Raw genomic sequence first — 19,348 nt, 5'->3', positions numbered from 1 at the left:
GCCTAATCAATATTGAGGCTCGTCCTCACGTACACACGCAGAGATGCGAGTCGTGGAAAGGATTTCAAGTGCTACCAAGTGTAGACGGGCACGTTGTAATGCGACCACGCTCTACTTAGACACACACCCTAGCACAGCGAAGAAGCGGTTTAACCTGCTTCTCTTGCGTGCAGTGAGGTGGTTGTGGTGGGCGCGTTAGCGACCTCGCCCAACACACTAAGTACTGTGATTAAGAGTCGTCTCGTGCGCACTTATCAAGTAGGAAGTAGTTTTCAGACTTATTTAAAAAAAATATTAAAATATAAATACCTTTTTCTTACCAATTAAAATGTCATCTCTATAGATAACACTTAAAATGTATTGCGAGCGCATCTTTCTAGATACCTCGCGTTACGGATGACGCTAGCCGTCAACACGGATGACGCTGAGCGTCATCCCTCCTAATGTGAATGCACCCATGTGCATCACATACACAAGGCTTGGTTGAAAATGTGCACCACACCCGAGTGCTGGGTCTAATTACTATTATTTAGTAATTGACCATGCCCTTAAATACACCTAGTGTACTTTAAGGGGACTGTGTAACATTAGGGCAACTTTAGCCCGTTACAACTTTGATGCATTTTAAAATTGCACTGACAGGTGTAGACTGAATTTAATGAAAATGACGGCGCTCCTTTCTCAGTGTCGCCCGAGCAGCAACAACCGCCTCTTCTAGCCGTGTCCGCACTTTCGGGGATGCGATGGCAGAAGAAACCCATCCGTGCATGCATCCGCATTTGAGTATTGCTCCAAATACAGGCTTCTATACTGTGTTTCAGTGTATTGGTCAGATCTTCTCCTTTTAGTGGACTCTGACTCTTTGCGTATTTACTCTGAGTCGCCACGTTTGTTTGCTGAGCGGTCGTTCGATGTTCTCGATCGGTCGCTAATTAGAAAGTGATCAGTATATCCAAACTGGAAAAGGCGTAGGTACCATTTTCGCAAGTCGGTCGTGTCCCTAAGACATCCGACGATCTTTATGCAGCGACAGGGGGGACCTCCGGGAACGGAGCCGCCTAGGGAAATTGCAAAGGTGGAGAATCCGTGGCAACCATTGCGTGAAGACGAGGGCACCTACATGCCGGAGCAGTATGCAGGGATTAAGAGGCGCATGGACGAAGAAAGTGACGACTCTGACTCCAACAAAGGCACGGGAGACCGACTGACCGAACAAGGGCTTCAGACGGAAGCGGGGCACCGAAACGACGCCGAAAAAGAAGCCAAGACGGAGATTAACTCGCCGCCACCACAGGAAGATGAAGATGAAGACGAAGAAGAAGAGAAGGAACCTGTCACGGAGAGTCAGCAAGACGAGCCACCGCAAATTGTTGACGATCAAGAAGAGGAAGTAACCTTTCCGGAGATGTTCCGTCATCTGCACGAGAAAATCAAAGCTCAAAGAACATGGACTTGGACGTGACCACGATAGACTGTGCCTGAAAGTATACGCAGCTAATGTTTGCCGAAGTCTTCGTCACGCAGCCGCATGAACCGCTCGAAGCCAGTAAGAGTCACTACCTGCAACTAAATGATGAAGAAACAGAGGCGCTTCTCTGATTTTTCGGGGAAGATGCTTAAGTTCGAGTGGATGCCCGAAAGCGGAGAGCGCGCCTGTACAACCATTTCGAGAGCTATTTCTAGTAAAAAAAACTCTGGTGAACCTAATAGAACATCAGTAATTTTTTTTGGGCCACCACTCAGTTGAAGTCCGCAGGACTAGGCATACTGGAGACTCCAGCAATAAGTGAACGAATAAGACCCTGGCAATAGAGCTGATGGACATCGCGGGTCTACTCATTAACTTTCAAATGACTAGCACGCAAACATGACTTGACGGACGCAAAAACTCTAACCTGCCAACTCAACGACGATGAAGACGCATTTGATCCGTTAAAGTATTTTACCTTTTGGAGAAGAGATGAAGCAAGCCGAATTGATCAATTTCACGTTAGAGGCGAGCCGTACACGTAGGTGCAATGGGTTGGGGCTACTGCAGCCGCTTGGAACTCAGACCATCGCGAAGTGCGTCTCGAGATTTCTCCTCCCAATAACGAGCAAACGCAAAAGAGTACAACTTCGTACTAACCCATTTCCAGTGGCCGTTCAGCACGAGTACAGGAGATTATCGCCTTAAACCTCAGTAGCATCATGGACCAGTTTGAAGCAAGTACAAATCCGGTTTAACATCAAATAGTGTGATTAAAAGTAAACAAAATCTTCTCGGTGAGGCAAATAAGGATGATCACCGGTAATCTAGACGAGCCTTATAGCTGAAACAAGAAACTTGCTTGAATCTCAGCTGGAAATCCAAGATGCGTAGAATCTGGCAGCCTTGCAATGGCAGCTCGCGCCATCAGTCGTGATCTACAACCAACGACTTAAAATAGCCGACACATCTTGTAGCGGAGCTACCTCGCTCCTAAAGTCAGGGGAAGAATTTCAGACTCAGAGAGTCACTTAGTTCTATTGAACTAACGGGTTTTACAACTCAGGGAGTCGTACAAACTATTAAAGCTTAAAAAATTCTAGTTCAAGGAATTCAGGGTTCGTAGAACCAAGTGGCAACTAGTGCCCAAGAGGATATACCTTACAAAGGCTTCTATCTTTTACAGATCAATGCGCAAGCCTTAGAAAGGCACTTAAGGCTTTAAGATAAAAAAAGGAACTGCAATTCATCAACTATATTAAATCTAAGAACCTTACCCTAGCTAGTTTAAATAGAATTTAGCTTCCAGATTTATATCTGGCGGCGACCACATTTGTTACCCATAATTAATGGGATTTAAGTAATAACTATTTTAAAATTAGATAAAAGGGTATTTTACCCATAAAGTCAATGTACCACAACAACGGTTCTCCAACCGATGTGTGCCCCATTACACCCTCCCCCATCAGACTGTTGACACCGAGTGACAACATTCGCTTCATTTCCTCTTTGAGGTTGGAGCCTAAACAGCTAATCGTCCGGTTGTGGTTTTCATTCCTTTGTCTCATGACAATCAAGCGTGAGTTACAGACTCTTAGCACCTTCCTCGACGATGAGGGAATGGTGGACTTTGAAAGTCACTCCCAATCAGAGGAGGAGGAGAAAGAGCGTCGTTCGCTCACTCCTTCTCCTCCGGATGAACGTCGGCGGGCCCCGAATCCATTTCCAGAACGTAGTGCCGCTGGTGTCTTAACTGCATTGAGCAGGACACGGGACCCTGAGTCCGACATCATTACGAATCCGCTCAATGAAGAGCAAGAGCAATAATCCTCATATAGGAAAGATCTCGTCATTGAGCTGCCGAAATAGCAAAAGCTAAGGGTCATAGTGAATATAGATTCACTCCGCTTAGTGCGAACGAGCGTCTCAAAGAGATAGCGGGTCATAGCTTGGCCATCTGGATCTCCGGTGACCCAGCGAGGAAGCCGGAGGAGATCGCTGCTCGCGACGCTCTTCATGAGCAATACCATACGCCAAAGTTAATGACACGAAGTCAGTATCTGACGCGTTTACGTAATCAAGCCCGTGGGGCTTCGGTGACCTCCATGAGGGAAATTCCGATCGTTTTGTTTCCAAACGAAACAAGGAGTGAAAACGAAGTCTCATTTAAGAACTGGGTCCACCGGGCCCGCCGACTTCGTAATATCTGGAATATCAGATAGTCTGCGGATAGAGGTGATGTTCGTTTGGAACGGAAGCTTCGCTTCGACATTGCCGGTAGATTATCAGCGTTTAGTAAAACTCGGTCTCCGACCATATCAGAATTGATACAGCTTCTGCCTTTGGCATCTGCTTGTTCTTTTTGTTTGTCTTGGCTATACTTAAGCCTACGGCCCTTTAGTGACTGGCGACGAATAAAGTTACTCGACGCTCCGCAGTCCACTAGGGCTCTAAGTGACAAATCATTTGTCACTTTTAACTTCAAGGTGATGAGGGATACCTCATCACCCGGTGCAGAGACACATAATGATTGAGTGTCTGGAGCAACTTTTGTCAAGAGATTTGCAAATTCTCTTGAGGTTGCTGGATCAGTGGGGCGTTGCGCCCCTACTGACCCCGACCGTTTTTTGGCGGTCTGCCTCGCTGTTGCGATTTCGCAACAACGTCGGACCCGCGACCGTTGCCATTTTTGGCATACGTCCAAAATCACGTTCAGTACCTTACGGTGCTGGGCGTGGGGCACTACACTCATGAGCGTAGTGTCCTAATTTTTGACAGCGATGGCATTTCTGCTATAACTTATTGCTCGAAAAGCGAGGTCTCTCGCTTTCGACGTAAGAGAGGTCCATGGGTTCTGGGCCTCCTAACTCGTGTCGTCTTGGAGGACGATACGATGACGAACTAGCTTGAGCCTGTCTCAAGCAAAAGTCCTCTTGTTCCGCAACGGATATTGCTTCTTCAAGCGTATCGAGTTCCAAGCGGAACAGATGGGTCTTAACGGGACCATCCGTAAGACCTTGCATGCAGACCGTAATTAACGTGTGTTCATGGACTGGGTTATTTGTAATACAACTCGCTAAGAGTCGCATGTGCTGGGCATATTGCGTGCACATCACGCTTGCCTTGCTTGCGTTTCAGAAGCTCTGAACGAGCTCTGAACTCAGCTTTAGGCAGTTCAAACATCTGTTTGAGCCGGGCTTTAGAAGCCTCTAGCGACTCAAAGAAATATGGGTCGCGCAACTTTAGGCCTAGTGCCGAAGTTCTGGCGCGACCTGCCAAATTTGACTGAGCAATGCGACTTGCATTTGCTCGTCGACGATCTTTATGGCATCGTCCAACGCGACAAACCATCTCATAAAGGAGTCTTCTCCGACCCCCCTTTACTTAGAGATGTCAATCTTTAAGTTTTCGGGACGGCGCGTGTGCGTCATCCCAGGTACAGGGGTCTGTACCTGTTGTAACCTCAACAGTTCTGCCCGTTGAGAGCCTTGCTGATTCAACAAGGCTACCTTCTCCTCATCTCGTCAAGTTCATGTTGTATGAACTTGGCGATGGCCGAATGGAGGGCAACTCTGTCCAAACCAGTCAGCATGGCCAAGATGGCATCGTTTCCTACGGTCGAACTCATTCGTTCGACCGCACTCATTTTATGTCACTTAGAAAGAAATAGCTTTCACTCGAAACGTGATGCGTATTCCCACTATGATCTAACATTTCCATGTTAGAGTAGGGAAATGTGGTCCTTGGACGGACTACAAAGTGCTACCAGGTGTAACGAGGCACTACGACTTGTACTGTTTCAGTACAAGTCCACTTCGCACTGCTTCAGTTGCGAGTGGTGCCTTACGTTATTTCACGTACACTAATACAAAGAGCTTCTTTGAAAAGTGAGGCCTTAGAGCAGAACCGGCTGACGAACACCTCTATCCGGACTTGAAGGTTCTCCCTCGACATCATTCTCTCTTAGTCCGAGTGCTTAGAACCCGATTGGACATGTCCACCGCGGAACATCAGCAGACCGATGCGAAAATGGTTGGTTGGTGTCGAAAGGATGCTTGAAGCGAGTTGGAAAAGAATTTTCGTAAACTGTATTTAATATAATTAAGTTCTTCTGTTTCTATTTATTTATACGAACTTAATATATGCTAATTCAAAACATGTAATAAAATTTTATCTGTCTCTCTCTTTGTGCGCGTCCAGCGCCGACTGGACCGCGGAGCAAGTAGATATAATGGCCTATATCTACCAATGGATAAGCATTTCAAATATTACCATGTAAAGTAATATTCTCCAAATATTCTCTACCTTTTAGATAATATATTCGGTACTTCAAATTCTCATCATGAGGAGCAACGACGCGCGGAGGAATCAACAACCTTTAAGTGTTAGTTTTATGTAACGATACCCCCGGACAGATATGTGCTGCTGAGTTAATCTTGATGTGGCATTTCTTTTATAACCACATCCCTTCAAAAAAGCGAAATACTTATTTCTTTTGAAGAGTATTACACCTGTCTAAAATTATAACCTTTATAATTTATCAGGAAGAGGCGTCCCACCATTATTAATTTAGACAAATTATAAGCCAAAAAAACTTTCACATATTCGGACTGACAATTATACAAGCATTACAAAATTATTTTCACAGGCAGTGGGAATTAACGCAATTAACTTTTTCTCAAGACTGCCGTAGAGGTCCGCATGGTATAACCTTGCTCGCGGGCAGACGCGTCAACGACCAAATTTTCCTTCTTAAGGTTCGTAGGTACAGCGCATATGGATTTATGAGTGAGTGACAAGTCATATTCAAACCCACTGATGGAAGCTTGTCATTCTTGTAGAGATATTATAGCAGAGCAGACAACTTGTAGTCAGGAAGTAAATTGGAAAGTATATTAGTCTTTAGAAAACTTACACATGCAATCAGCTACTCCTTTGTAGAAGCACTACAAAGGTCTCATATGAGTCATTTCTTTCTTCATCTAACAGATTGCTGTAGTTTCATTTTCTGTGTCCGTTGCAAAACGATTACAATCAATCGTCATTATGACGTTTGAGCGTACACAGAATGTCCAACATCAACACTCCTCCTCGACTAGAAGTCTCCATCGTTTGTCTTTGCCACGAGAAATTGGAACTTGTTGGTCGAAATTGCCTTAGTTAGAAAATCGGCGAGCTGTGACTTGGTTTCAATAAACTTCGGCTAAATGACCTTGGCCTTGACTTGGTCGCGAACGAAGTGCTCGCGAATATCAATATGTTTCGCTCGACTTTGATAGCCTTCGTCCTTCGCAATAGCAATCGCTGGTTGTCTTCATACACAACCACTGGACCGTCAATCTTGACCTTCATCTCCAACAATAATTTTTTTGACCACAAAATTTCTTGAATGCACAACGAAATTGCGACATATTCAGCTTTGGCAGTACTTAGTCATACACTGTTCTAAAGCTTCGACTTGAATATGACTGGAGAGTCATTGACCATCACCATGACTCCAGATGTCGAACGTCGACTATCTTTGTCACTTCCCCAATCTGCATCACTAAATGCACTCAGCTACAGGTCACCAGGTTGCTTCGATAACAAATTCCGTTTGTTGCAGTCGACTTTAGGTAGCGCAGCACACGAATGGCTGCATTCCAGTGTTCTTCACTCGGTTTTTTCAAATGTCGACTCAGTCGACCTACTGCAGATGCAATATCATGTCTTCTACCTTCGCCACATGTAGGAGTGATCCTACCAGAGATCGATACGGCCGATTCTCCATTTTTGAGTCCTTTTCCTCGCACTTAAGCATGACTTGACCTTCCACACTTGGGTTGTAAACAACTTTCGCCCCGACTTGGTTGAACTTTACGACCATCCTGTCAATGCACGCATTTTTGGCTGATCTTGAGCTACCTTGTATGCTGTGCATAGTCCACCTCAATGCCGAGGATAAATCTCACATTGCCTAGCGTCTTTAACTTGAAATGACTTGCAAGTTCATCTGCAACTTTGTCAATTAAATTAGCAGAAGTACCTCCAATCAGCATATCATCGACATACAGCGTCACGTAAATCCACGAAAGGTTTCCATCGTGATGGACAAAGACGCACGGGTCCGAAACACATGGCACGAAACCCATGTTGCAAAACACCTTCGAAATTGTCTTCAACCATGTTGCAGCAGCCTGTTTTAATCCATACAAACTTCTGTTGAGCTTCAAAACTTGACCTGGATCCATGTCGACCCTCTGAGGCGTAAAAATGTACACATCTTCGTTCAATACGCCATTTATGAACGCAAAATCACCATCATAATGGTGAATTGTCATTGCATGATGACAACACACAGCCAGGAAGACGCGAATAGAATTCGTGTTCGCAACCGGCAAATATGTTTCGTGGTAGTCAACTCCATAGGTTTGACGATAACCCAACGCCACAAGTCGAGCTTTGTACCGCTCAATATCACCATATTCGTTACTTTTGATTGAAAAACCCACTTGGTTCCAATCACCTTTTTGTTTGGAGAATTCTCCACTGCAGTCCATGTTTTTTGTTATCCAGTGCCTTAAGTTCGACCTTGATCGCATCACTCCCCATCTTGGATTGAGGAGACGCCACTGCATCGTGGTATGTAGATGGAGTTTCGAATTCTGCATTTGCTTGCTCATACTTAATTCGATATCTTTTTGAGGCCCGAGCCTCTGGCTCCTCACTGCGCGATGTATTATGTATAGTTGACGTCCTGACTGGAACCAAAGCTTGATCTCATAGCTCGATCATGGTAACGCGAGCGGGGCATTTTGACCACCAAATTGAGATGATTGCACCATAGAGAAATCAGTGTGATAATCCAAGTCCCCCCTGGGCACAATGTCTCGAGTCGTAATCATATCCAAATCAGTTGGCTCCATGTAAACATCATCGATATCGAAAGCAGGATCAGACACATGCTCAAAACCCTGGCGTGGAGTTATAGACTCAAATTCACTTGGAGGTGGAATGATTTGATCATTGCCAGTCTGGTCCACAACCATTGGCTCTACGTCATATTGAGTAGTAATAATTGGTAATCGAATAACATCTGTATCGTCATCATTGTCATGATCCACACGTAGAGAAACCTGTATATCTCCAACCACTTGCACATACTTGGACCTTGGCAACTCTTGTAAAGTCACTGGTCGCGTGATCTCCAGTCGATCAGACTCGAAGTTCCAGACACGATATCTCTTCAAATCGTCTGAGTAACCCAAAACATGCATCGACATGCCTTCTTGTCCAACTTTAGACGTTTTATTTTGCAATGTGTGCGTAACCTTTTTGCACCTAACACTCGTATGTGCGACAAATCTGGATTGGTTCCAAAACTTTAAATGGGGTCTTGGTTGGTTGAGAGGCGCACGTAACTCGACTAGTCACGTATACTGCAGTATTCATCGCTTCAGCCCACCATTTCTTCTCCACTTGCATGTAATTTAGCATCGATCTTGCTCGTTGTGTCAGTGTTCGATTTAGTCTTTCAGCCATTCCATTTTGCTGTGGCGACTTCGTACTTCTTCAAATCGCTTGTTACTGTACTCGCCACCATTGTCGGTGCGAATACACTTATCTTGGTACTTACCGGGTTTTCCATCATCGACTTGTACTCGGTGAGCTTATCCACCGCATTTGACTTGTGTGCAATATAGCATGCGACCTCATAGAGTGAATAATCATCTAAAAATGTCATTTCGAATCTTGCTCCATCTTGCGACTTGGTCTCCTTTGGTTCCATAACGTCGCTGTGAAAAACTTGGAGCAGTGAATTTGTCTAACTTCACCGTACTTAGACTTCGGAAACGGCTTGACTGAAGACTTGCCTGTCACACACCCTTCGCTGATTTCGTCTTGGTAATCATCAACACTAGACGGATCTTGCATCTTAAATTCCCCAACACACTTGTCAAGGTTTTTCATTGCCTTAAATGGCAAGTGTCCTCGTCTTGCGTGCCATACACTTGGACTCGTACGTTTCGCTCCATCGCCAACCTCTTCACTCGCATTTGCAGATTCCACTGTATCACACTCCAACACAAACAATTTACCCTTTTGGTTCACTTGAGTCACCGCTTCTTGACCATTTCTGATTTCACACATTTTGTTTTGAAAAATGACATGTATACCTTTTGCAGACAATGCAGGAACTGATAGGAGACGACGATTCAGCTTTGGAACGTACAACACGTCTTCAATACGTATTGATTTCTTGTTCTTCAACATGACACGAATTGTCCCAACTCCAGCAGCCAAAACTGTTTCTTCATTCGCAATCGAGATTTCAACAGACCTGTTAAGCGATCTGATTCCCACAAACATATCTTGGTATGGGCACATATCACAACTCGCACCACTGTCGAGTAGCCAACCTTCAGAGCTATGTTCACCCACAGTGAACGCTTGCTCAGAGCTTTTGTTCTTGTCTGAATTCTCCAGCATTCTTGTTTCTTGTGTCCATTTCTGCCGCATATAAAAACGTCCCAGTAATCTTGTTTCTTGTTTCCTTCGACCGAAAACGCTTGCTCTTGAAGTTTCTTGTAGCCTTCAACGCAATTTTGCTCTTCTCCTTTCGAGCAATGCCTTCGTATTCACGACATAGCATCTCCTTGGCTTAAAACTAATCAATGTCCCTCGTGTTCTCGATAATCCGGACGATCTGATCGTATTCATCAGTCAAGTTTCCAAGCAGAATCACGAGCCGCTCAGCTTGCGCGACCTCGTCACCGACGGCTTGCATTGACATACGCAGCTCATCAAACTTGAGAAAGTGATCCATTACACTTTCTCTCTTAAGCTCGTGCAATTGTCGACGCATCTGCACCATGAATGCTTCTGCGAAGAAAGAAGCTCTTCAAAATTTCCCATGCTTCTGCAGGTGTCTCTGCATTTCGAACCATGGACTGAAGACTTAAGTTCATCATCGTACACAAGTTTGCGAAGGCCTTCATATCGTTGACTTTCCATAAAGACGCGCTAGCGTCAACTTCACACGGTGCCGCCGTCGCGTCGACGTGCTCCAATAGCCCCTTCTTGGCGAGCTTCATTCGCGCGTTAAACTCCCATACGAAGTAGTTGTCTTCGTTGAGAGCATCGTTCGCTCCCAGTATCGTTACATGAAATTAACACTTAAAGATTGTTAATTAATATATTATCTAAAAGGTAAAGAATATTTGGAGAATATTACTGTACATGGTAATTTCTAAAGGCTTATCCATTGGTAGATATAGGCCATTATATCTACTTTCTCCGCGGTCCAGTCAGCGCTAGACGCGCGCAAAGAGAAAGACAGATAGCACTTTTAGTACATGTTATGTATTAGTTTTTAATTAAGTTAGTATTAAGTAGATAGACAAGAAGAACTTAATTATATTAATACAGTTTATATTTAACCCTCTTTAAAACAAGTGTTTTAAAGAGAAGACTTCCTCTGCACGTACTAGTGTACGTGAGTGACGTGAGGCACCACTCGCACTGAGGTAGTGCGAAGTGGACTTGTACTGAAGCTGTACAAGTCGGCAGTGCCCTGTTACACCTGGTAGCACTTCGTAGTCCGTCCAAGGACCACAGTTCCAGCATTTAACATGGACATGTTAAATGATAATGGAAATACGCATCACGTTTCGCGTGATAGCTACTCCTTTCTAAGTGACATAGAAAGGAGTGCGGCCGAATGAATGAGTTCGTTCGTAGGGAATGATGCCATCTTGGCCATGATGTCTATATTTGGACAGAAATGCTCTTTATTCAGCTATCGCCAACTTCGTACAACATGTACTTGACGAGGCGAAGGAGAAGGTAGCCTCGCTTGATCAGCAAGGCTTTTAGCAGGAAGAACTGTTGAGGTTGCAGCAGGTAGAGACCTCTGTACCTGGGATGACGCACACGCGTCGTCTCGAAACCTTAAAGATAGACATCTCTAAGTATAGGGGAGTCGAAGAAGACTCCTCTTAAGATGGTTCGTTGAGTTGGACGATGCCATTACGGCTCGTCACATCGTCGAAAGCAAATGCAAGTCGCATTATTGAGTCAAATTTGGCAGGTCGTGCCAAAACTTGGGCATTAAGCCTTAAGTTGCGCGGCCCATATGTCTTTGGGTTGCTAGAGGCTGTTAAAGACCGGCTCAAACAGACGTTTGAACCGCCTAGGGCTTAGTTCACGCTTTTGTAACTCAAGCAAGGCAAGCGTGATGTTCACGCTTATGCCTAGCACATACGACTCTTAGCGAGTTGTATCACGAACAATCCAGTTCATAAACACAAACCGTTGCCCTTTTTTGCATACAGTCCAAATTACGTTCAGTACCTTTCGGTGCTGGGCGTGGGGCACTACACTCATGAGCGTAGTGTCCTAATTTTTGACAGCGATGGCATTTCTGCTATAACTTATTGCTCGAAAAGCGAGGTCTCTCGCTTTCGACGTAAGAGAGGTCCATGGGTTCTGGGCCTCCTAACTCGTGTCGTCTTGGAGGACGATACGATGACGAACTAGCTTGAGCCTGTCTCAAGCAAAAGTCCTCTTGTTCCGCAACGGATATTGCTTCTTCAAGCGTATCGAGTTCCAAGCGGAACAGATGGGTCTTAACGGGACCATCCGTAAGACCTTGCATGCAGACCGTAATTAACGTGTGTTCATGGACTGGGTTATTTGTAATACAACTCGCTAAGAGTCGCATGTGCTGGGCATATTGCGTGCACATCACGCTTGCCTTGCTTGCGTTTCAGAAGCTCTGAACGAGCTCTGAACTCAGCTTTAGGCAGTTCAAACATCTGTTTGAGCCGGGCTTTAGAAGCCTCTAGCGACTCAAAGAAATATGGGTCGCGCAACTTTAGGCCTAGTGCCGAAGTTCTGGCGCGACCTGCCAAATTTGACTGAGCAATGCGACTTGCATTTGCTCGTCGACGATCTTTATGGCATCGTCCAACGCGACAAACCATCTCATAAAGGAGTCTTCTCCGACCCCCCTTTACTTAGAGATGTCAATCTTTAAGTTTTCGGGACGGCGCGTGTGCGTCATCCCAGGTACAGGGGTCTGTACCTGTTGTAACCTCAACAGTTCTGCCCGTTGAGAGCCTTGCCTTGCTGATTCAACAAGGCTACCTTCTCCTTCATCTCGTCAAGTTCATGTTGTATGAACTTGGCGATGGCCGAATGGAGGGCAACTCTGTCCAAACCAGTCAGCATGGCCAAGATGGCATCGTTTCCTACGGTCGAACTCATTCGTTCGACCGCACTCATTTTATGTCACTTAGAAAGAAATAGCTTTCACTCGAAACGTGATGCGTATTCCCACTATGATCTAACATTTCCATGTTAGATAAGGGAAATGTGGTCCTTGGACGGACTACAAAGTGCTACCAGGTGTAACGAGGCACTACGACTTGTACTGTTTCAGTACAAGTCCACTTCGCACTGCTTCAGTTGCGAGTGGTGCCTTACGTTATTTCACGTACACTAGTACGTGCAGAGGAAAACTTCTCTTTAAGACAACTAGCTTAAAGAGGGTTAAATGATAATTGTATTAATATAATTAAGTATCTCTTCTTTCTATCTGTTAATGCTGTCTTAATTATAAACTAATACTAAACATGCAATTGAAATCTTATCTGTCTCTCTCTTTGTTTACGTTTACAGCTGATTAGTCTGCGGGATAAATAGATATAATGGCCTATACCTATTAATGGATAAGATTTCTGAACATTACTATATAAAGTAATGTTCGCCAAATATTATCTACCTTTTAGATAATATATTAATCAACAACCTTTAAGTGTTAATTTTATGTAACGATACACCCCGTTACAGCTGCGCAATTTCGCATTAAGGATCAACTCACGGACCAAATTCAGGGTATATTTGGCCATATTGGAGCTACATAACATTTTTCCCAAGTTCTTCGATAGTACAAATCTGCTTTTCATAATCATTCATTTCAACATAGTGTATTAACCTACTCTATAACATAAGCAAATGCTATGCTTAACCGCGGTTCAGATTAGACCGGTTGGGCTTGACAACATTACCTGAGACCCATAACCATCAACACGCCCCCTGAATGCAAACTCGCTTTGATACCGAGAGCCACCACCATGTCCTTGTGCCGCGGTCCGGGTAGTCCTCTCGTCATTATGTCTGCCAGCATGTTCGACGTTTCAGAGTACTATAGGTACAGTTTGTAACGTTTGACTTCGTCACGGAATTGTCAAGCTCCGCCAACTTCCTGTCTACCATTTGTATATCATTTACCGTCGAATCCAATTTTTCCAGTCTATATTCGACGTCAAATAGCTTGTTTAGCTTCTCCCCTCTCGCCAAAGTTGGTCTTGTATAGCTGCACTCCAGCGATAATCTTTCTGTGCATTCATGGCAAAATTGTTCATGCTCTCATTAATAAATACCAGTTCCATCCATATTGCCGTGCCCGGGGAATTTATTGGTCATGAAAATGATTACGGATCGTTATTAACAAATCAAGAAAAAATAATTATTCTTTAAATTTAATAATTTAAAAACTTTAACATAAATATGAATAATAATATTTATATTTATGTTTTCTAATGAACCGTTGACTTGGACTCCACTTGCTGTGCAAGCCTCATGGAAAGTTAGCCCTTAAGCAAAATCCTGATATTTAGTTGTTTCCTCTTAAAATTCTCTTTCCCTTCTTGATGCTAGTCCTCATCTCCAACCATATCGCCCTTGGCGATGTCGTCCAAAGAATTCTCTTTGAACGCGTTCAGCATACCCCACCGAAAAGGAGTTCCCGACGAACCAAATACAAAGCCCTTGCTCTTGTCATTGGCGTTAGACGGTGAGTACATGTTTTTTGGTCCTTTGTCAGCGTGATTAGGGTCCACAGTCCTATTAAAGTAATAATAGAAGTAGCGTGTCACACGCAAATTATCAACTTGTTTGACAGATGAAATTTTTAAACGCCGAGAGGACCTCACAACACGTACTTAGTACGCACGAAAGTCTAACTCCATCGTACACTGATTTCTTACTAAAATGCACACATGTAAAGCGAACTAACTATAGCTGACTTCAACAAAATAAATTTGCTCGAATCAGTCGGGAATGCTACGGACATGTTTGCATCATGATACTGAAGCATCTCTGACTAGTCGTCATATTTTGAACGCCTTTTTTATCCAAACAATTAACTTTACTTTCTTTCTCGATCATAATTTAGCATTCGTTTCACTCACAACTGCGATGAATATCTATTTTTACTGAGATCGATCATAATAATTAGTTAACTTCGCAAAAGCTGATCTCATTTAAGACGAGTTTGCTTGGTTTGAATTCGATGAGGTACTTTTACCGCTCTCATAAGTTTGCGTTCGGCCTTGAAGGTAGCTCTGAATAATAACGCTAGAAACAAATCTTCAAAAGGCCATGAGTGCAGTCGTTGGTTTATCGAACAAGCACCTACAAATTTTATTTTTAGATATCACAAAACAGAGAAATATTGCAAATCATTAAACAAAGCAAAAATTGTTGGCCAGCATTATAAAAAGGATTGGCGCCAGTATAGATTATTTTGGTCTGATATTAATCTCCGGCATTCAAACATCATGATGTTTGAAAGTTGATTTTTGTAGTACATGTGACTACATGTTATAAGCGATAAATGCGTGCCGTTGATATCCTACAATTAAAATTGATATTTCACAACTATTTTAAAATATTTGAAAATATATCGCTCTTACTTAAATTAAGGATTTGCTCTATTCAAACCCTTTTCCCTTAAATGTACAACCTTTTTAATATGCAGTGCGAGGGAGGTATGTCACGTGATAGGGGGCTAATTATAGCGTAATATGTTGTTCTTGTGTATGTAGGATGGTCGCATGAGAAATTGCCAGGGGTGAAACAAGGGTTGAAACAACATCATTCGTGAGGTTAGCGCCGGGCAGCCATCTGTAAACCAGTACTGATCACTTCCCGCTTACCACACCGTTTCATTTCTATTACAATTTAGCGACCCTTTAACACCATTATCATGTCTTCTTCTCCCGCACCATTCACGTCAGCATTGTCATTACCTGTGCCGTCCCCATCCACACCAGCACCACCATCTGCTTGATCCAAAAAAGGAGGTTTATTTTCTCTTTACTCTCATATGTCTTAAAATTGACAACAAGAGGGCATGCCTTATGCTCCGGGTTTTGTACAAAAATGTACTGAGTCGGCATAGATACTGCTAAATAGTCCTGGACGTGTCCGATAAGGGAACATTCATATTGCATAAAGGCTTCAAGTCTTGCATTTAGAATCTGTGGGCACTGGGAATTGATGAGTTCTATGTGACACAATAACATGCTTCCTCCCACCCATTTCTGTTTACGCTACAATATATAAACATTATTCAAAATGGAGATTGCTTGTGAAGAATGGTCAACGAAACCATGGAAAAAAAACACTGCTGGGCACCCAATAGCTCGAATACTTACTATTAAGGCGAGAAGTTCCATGCAAAGGTGTTCACTTGACATAGAGAAGAAGTCTTTAGCACTGTAATAAAAGGATTCTGTCATTATTTGTTGCCCTTGTGTTATCTGTCATACCTCTCTACAGCTCATGTTCATCTAAGCAGTTTCTTGCAGCCGAAGCTGATCGAAGGTAATAACACGACAGGCCCTAAGTCGTTAGCCGCCACTTCAACCACCTCAGCACGCCTCTTCATGCACATACGTACCGTCATGAAACGACTAACCAACTCAGAAATAATACAATTTCCAACACTCCTCCTCGGCTAAGCCTTACCGTCATAACCAACACGAATTAAAGCACGCAATTTTGCAAGCTTGGTCGCGTCGAGTGCCTTGGTCAGCAAATCGGCCAGCATTTCCTCCGATCGCACGTACTGTGCCAGCACAATCCTACGTCGGGCAAAATCGCAAACAAACTTGACTCGAACGTCAATATGTTTGGCCTTGAGCGACGACGCTTCTCCTTCAAGCTGTCAAATAGCAGCTTGATTGTCGACATGCATTAACATGAGCAATTTTGGCACTGCGCCAAATTCGCATAGCATTTCGCGTATGCCTAAAAGCTCTCGCGCCACCTCCGATGCCGCCACAAATTAGGCTTCCATTGTCGATAGTGATACACCACCCTGTTTTTGGCACACCAGCTGACCGCCATACCGTTGAGAAGTATAATACCTTCGGTCAGAGACTTCCTGTCACTTTTGTCTGCGGCGAAATCCGCGTCGCTATAGCTTTCAACCACAATCGACATCCTGTCATTTTCGCTTGGTGTCATGTTGAGTTTCATCGACTTCGTGCCTTTTAGATAGCGCGCCACCCGCTTTGCAAGCTTCCAATCGTGAAGCAGGGGTTGATGGGTTTGACGTGTCGCTTTGTGGATCGCAAATACAATGTCGGGCCGCGTGCATCGCGCAACCCAAAGTAGCGACCCAACTAGTGACTGAAACTCCTTGACTGTGGTTAATCCATTCTTGCCCTTGCTCTCTAGCAACACACTATCACTTGGATGTACCTCGTAGCAATCAGAACCGATAGGCGCAAGTGTTGGATTTGCATTCGAGAGTCCATGCTCACGTAGCAAGTCGTTTATAGCCTCCTCCTGGTCCAGCTGATAGCCACCACCATCGTTAAGCACCACTCGCATCTCAAGAAACTTGCTCACTTATCTGAGATTTTCAATCGACAAACTTGATAGAGCTTCGAAGAAACGGTCAACTGCGGCCGCATCAGTGCCGGTGACCAAAAGGTCATCCACGTAAACACCCACCACAACAATGTCCTTTTCATCGCGCTTCCAGTATAGACACATGTCAGACACGCACTGTGTGAAGCCCGCATCGCACAACTTTGCATGAAGAAGCTGACTCCATAATCGTCCAGCCTGCTTGGGGCCGTACAAGCTCTTGCATAGTTCTAGCGAAAGCTCGTTCTTGCTTGTCACGCCGAAACTCTTCATAGTCGCTTCACCAATGTCCATGCCTTGCGGTACCTGCAAGAATATCTCAAGGTGAGATTTCTTATCCGCTTTCACGTAAGCGTTGGGTATATCCCCGTGCTTAGCGGGTACTCCCCACGTTGCTGCCAGAGCAAGTAGTACCTTGACCGTTGATATGTCCATAACTGCGGCGAAGGTAAGCTGGTAATCAACACCAAAAACTTGCTCATTCCCGCACGCAACAAGTCGAGCCTTGAGCCGCTCGAGATCACCGTGCGCATCGGTCTTCGTCTTAAACACCCATTTGGTGTGCAGTGCATTACTACTGGGACTTCGTTTGACCAATCGCCAAACCTTGTTTTCTTCGAGAGCTTCTATCTCTTCACGCATGGCTATCTCCCACCCTTCACGCTTGCTGCTGCGCATCGCTTCCGCGTAATTCTTGGGACGCGCTCGTAAATGTGAGCCACGACACTCTCTTCACGTTCTTGCTCCTCCTGAACACCAATAGACTGCGCACGTTTCGATGCACCCCGAGTCCTGTGGGCATCACGCGTCCATGACTTCGACTTCTTCTTTCCTTTTTCACTTTTCGAAGCCAAAACCATGACTCCTACACTTGAGCATGTCGACACCACACCATCTTCCTGATCCTCGAAGTCGAGTGCTCTACGCAACTGACTGTTCTGCTCATCACTCAGAGTTTGGATGTCCTTTACGTGTTGCGAAACCACGACTTTATTGTCCTTTTGCAGAAATACCTTGTAGCCCTTGGTTTCGTCGCTGCGTCCGATAATTACGCCGACTTGAGACCTTTTTGCCAGCGAGTTCTTGCGCGGGTCGCGGTAAACAGAACAAACAGATCCAAAAACCACAATGTCACGCAAATCAGGAGCACGCTTCGTAAGTATCTCCATAGGCGATGCTCTTTCCTCATTTGCACTTGTCGGGCTGCGATTAAGGATATATGAGGCATACTCAACCGCATCACCCCAGAACGACAAAGGGAGTCGACTTGCAAATATCATCGAGCGAGCCATATTAAGCACCGTCCGGTTCATTCTCTTAGCTTTTCCATTTGATGCTTGATTTCTGGCTTCACTGACTTGTCTTGAAACACCTGTTGACTTGCAAAATAGGTCGACATTTTCATACTCACCTCCCCCGTCCGTCCTTAGGACATGTACACGACAGTTAAACGGACGCTCGAAAAAGGCCAAAAACTGCTCGAACTTCTTCGCCGCCTGGTCCTTGGTCTTAGCGAGAAATACGCGAGAGTAATTAGACTTGTGATCCACGAAATTTATCAAGTACCGGTTCCCAAGTCGGTCCCTTGGTGTCATCGGACCTTTAAGGTCAGAATATATGACACCGCCAATACAGTCGATTGGCGAGTGAGCCCCGTGTCCTTGTGCGATTGCACATTCTTGGTCTGTTTCCCCTCTGCGCACGACACACACGTAGGTCTTGAACGATCCGTTATCTTGATGCCTGACGCCGGGTCCTTTGCCATCAGCTCAATCGCGTCGTAGCCCAGATGACCCAGTCGCTGGTGAAAGTTGTATAGTGAACCACTCTGCATCTCCTTGACCGACTCGTTTGATGTCTCGTGCGTAATTATCGCCATCAATACGTCACTTAGTGTGCTTGTACTGCGTTTTCAGGTCACCGTCTTTACGTAAAGAACATTATTATCCATTGAAATGTCGAATACGACTTCACCATCGCTGCGCCTGGCTAGTGCGCGCTTCATGCCATCATACACAATTCCGAACCCCTTGCGCTCGAGCTTGCCGTACGAAATTATATTTCGCGAGAGCTCTGGTGCGAGGTAAACTTCAGTCAACGTGACGTCCCGCACTTGCCCTCCTGCTACCACAGTGAGTACCACGTTACCAACACGTTACAGCATGACTGATTCGC

General features: G+C 44.7%; 2 protein-coding genes across 2 annotated transcripts; one reads left to right on the top strand and one right to left on the bottom strand.

The window, feature by feature from the left end:
• Positions 1 to 1,021: 1,021 nt before the first annotated feature.
• CCR75_008581 (uncharacterized protein) lies at positions 1,022 to 1,462 on the top strand (the record flags this gene model as incomplete). Its single annotated transcript, XM_067966633.1, has 1 exon — positions 1,022 to 1,462. One exon carries the CDS (start codon positions 1,022 to 1,024, stop codon positions 1,460 to 1,462), a length of 441 nt encoding a protein of 146 aa, XP_067823370.1.
• A 12,704-nt stretch (positions 1,463 to 14,166) lies between these two features.
• Positions 14,167 to 14,481, bottom strand: CCR75_008582 (uncharacterized protein; the record flags this gene model as incomplete). Its single annotated transcript, XM_067966634.1, has 2 exons — positions 14,167 to 14,356; positions 14,462 to 14,481. 2 exons carry the CDS (start codon positions 14,479 to 14,481, stop codon positions 14,167 to 14,169), a joined length of 210 nt encoding a protein of 69 aa, XP_067823368.1.
• Positions 14,482 to 19,348: the final 4,867 nt, after the last annotated feature.

Source organism: Bremia lactucae (genome assembly GCF_004359215.1).
Source record: "Bremia lactucae strain SF5 chromosome Unknown BlacSF5_NotPlaced_9_SHOA01000002.1_551695bp, whole genome shotgun sequence".
NCBI classification, from domain to species: domain Eukaryota; phylum Oomycota; class Peronosporomycetes; order Peronosporales; family Peronosporaceae; genus Bremia; species Bremia lactucae.
Note: the sequence above shows the minus strand (reverse complement) of the source record. Positions and strands in the feature narration are given on the sequence as shown.